This window comes from Egretta garzetta, unplaced genomic scaffold, assembly GCF_000687185.1.
Source record: "Egretta garzetta isolate BGI_Z169 unplaced genomic scaffold, ASM68718v1 scaffold567, whole genome shotgun sequence".
NCBI lineage: Eukaryota > Metazoa > Chordata > Aves > Pelecaniformes > Ardeidae > Egretta > Egretta garzetta.
This window is the reverse complement of record NW_009260348.1, coordinates 396,213-397,321: the sequence shown is the minus strand read 5'-3', so window position 1 is coordinate 397,321 and position 1,109 is coordinate 396,213. Positions and strand designations below refer to the sequence as shown.

At 64.1% G+C, this 1,109-nt stretch overlaps 1 protein-coding gene across 1 annotated transcript in view; it reads left to right on the top strand.

Moving 5' to 3' along the window:
• TMEM161A (transmembrane protein 161A) overlaps positions 1 to 1,109 on the top strand; it is a 67,166-nt gene that overhangs the window by 64,145 nt on the left and 1,912 nt on the right. The window contains exons 4-7 of the mRNA XM_035898181.1: positions 3 to 45; positions 203 to 359; positions 675 to 826; positions 910 to 970. Coding sequence (XP_035754074.1) covers positions 3 to 45; positions 203 to 359; positions 675 to 826; positions 910 to 970 — 413 coding nt within the window. The remainder of the gene's footprint in view (positions 1 to 2; positions 46 to 202; positions 360 to 674; positions 827 to 909; positions 971 to 1,109) is intronic.

Here is a 1,109-nt window from a genome sequence, read left to right as displayed (position 1 = left end):
GCCCCGCCTGGTGCCCCACCCCCATCGCCGCCGTGGATGCTCTCGGTAACCCGCACGGCCTCGGCTCCAGCACCCTTCCCGTGCACCCACTGCACACAGGGCCCCGCCGCCCAGCATCACCCTGGACCCGGGGCCCTCAGCCATGCCCGGGACCCCCCCATGGGTCCCCACAGCACGGTGACGTGTCCCTCTGTCACACCAGTGCTGCGTTATTTCCTGGAGTACCAGTGGTTTGTGGATTTTGCCGTCTACTCCACGGCTGTGTACGTCTTCACCGAGGGCTACTACTGCCTGGCGGACCCCCAGAAGGAGACGAACATCGGGGTGCTCTGGTGCCTGCTGACGGTCGTCTTCTCCATGTATCCTTCCGCCGGCTTTCGGGGTGCGATCGCTGCCACCCGCCGGGTCCGGGCTGCCAATGGGTGGGCGAGGGAACCCGCCGTCCTTCTTTTTTCCCCCCATTAAAAGCTAGTTGAGGTGGAAAATCTAAATTTACGGATTTATAAACCAGTCACCATGAGCTGTAAAGGTGCCTAATGAGAGCCTTCCCCGTGGAGAAGGTGGCCATGGCTCCTGGATGGTTTACAATGTGCTAACGAGCAGGGGGCTGCTGCTGGCATTCGGGGGGGGTCCCAAAGCCCAGGGTTTCCTTGACGGCCACCCCTCGCCCGCAGCAAGGTCTTCTTCACGGTGATGCGCCATTACTTCCGCTCGGAGGAGGGGGGCGAGCGCTCCGTCTGCCTCACCTTCGCCTTCTTCTTCCTCCTCCTCGCCATGGTGGCCCTGGTCATCCGTGAGGACTACCTGGAGTTCGGCCTCGAGCCCGGTGGGTATGGGGGGACAGGGAGAGTGGGTGGGCAGGTCCTGGGGGCTGTGGGCCCCCCACTCATGGGGGGCCCCTCCCCACAGGGCTGGCCAGCGTCAGCAGCAACCTGGAGAGCATCCTGAAGCAGCGGGGCTGGGAGTGGACGTGAGTTGGTGGTCGGGCGGGGAGGGAAATGGGGGGGTTTGGGAGGTTTTTTGGAAGTCTCAGGTTGGGAACCCCCTCGCAGGGCTCACCAGGGACGGGACTGACATGTCTGTGTCCCCCCCCTCCCCGCTGCCTTCTC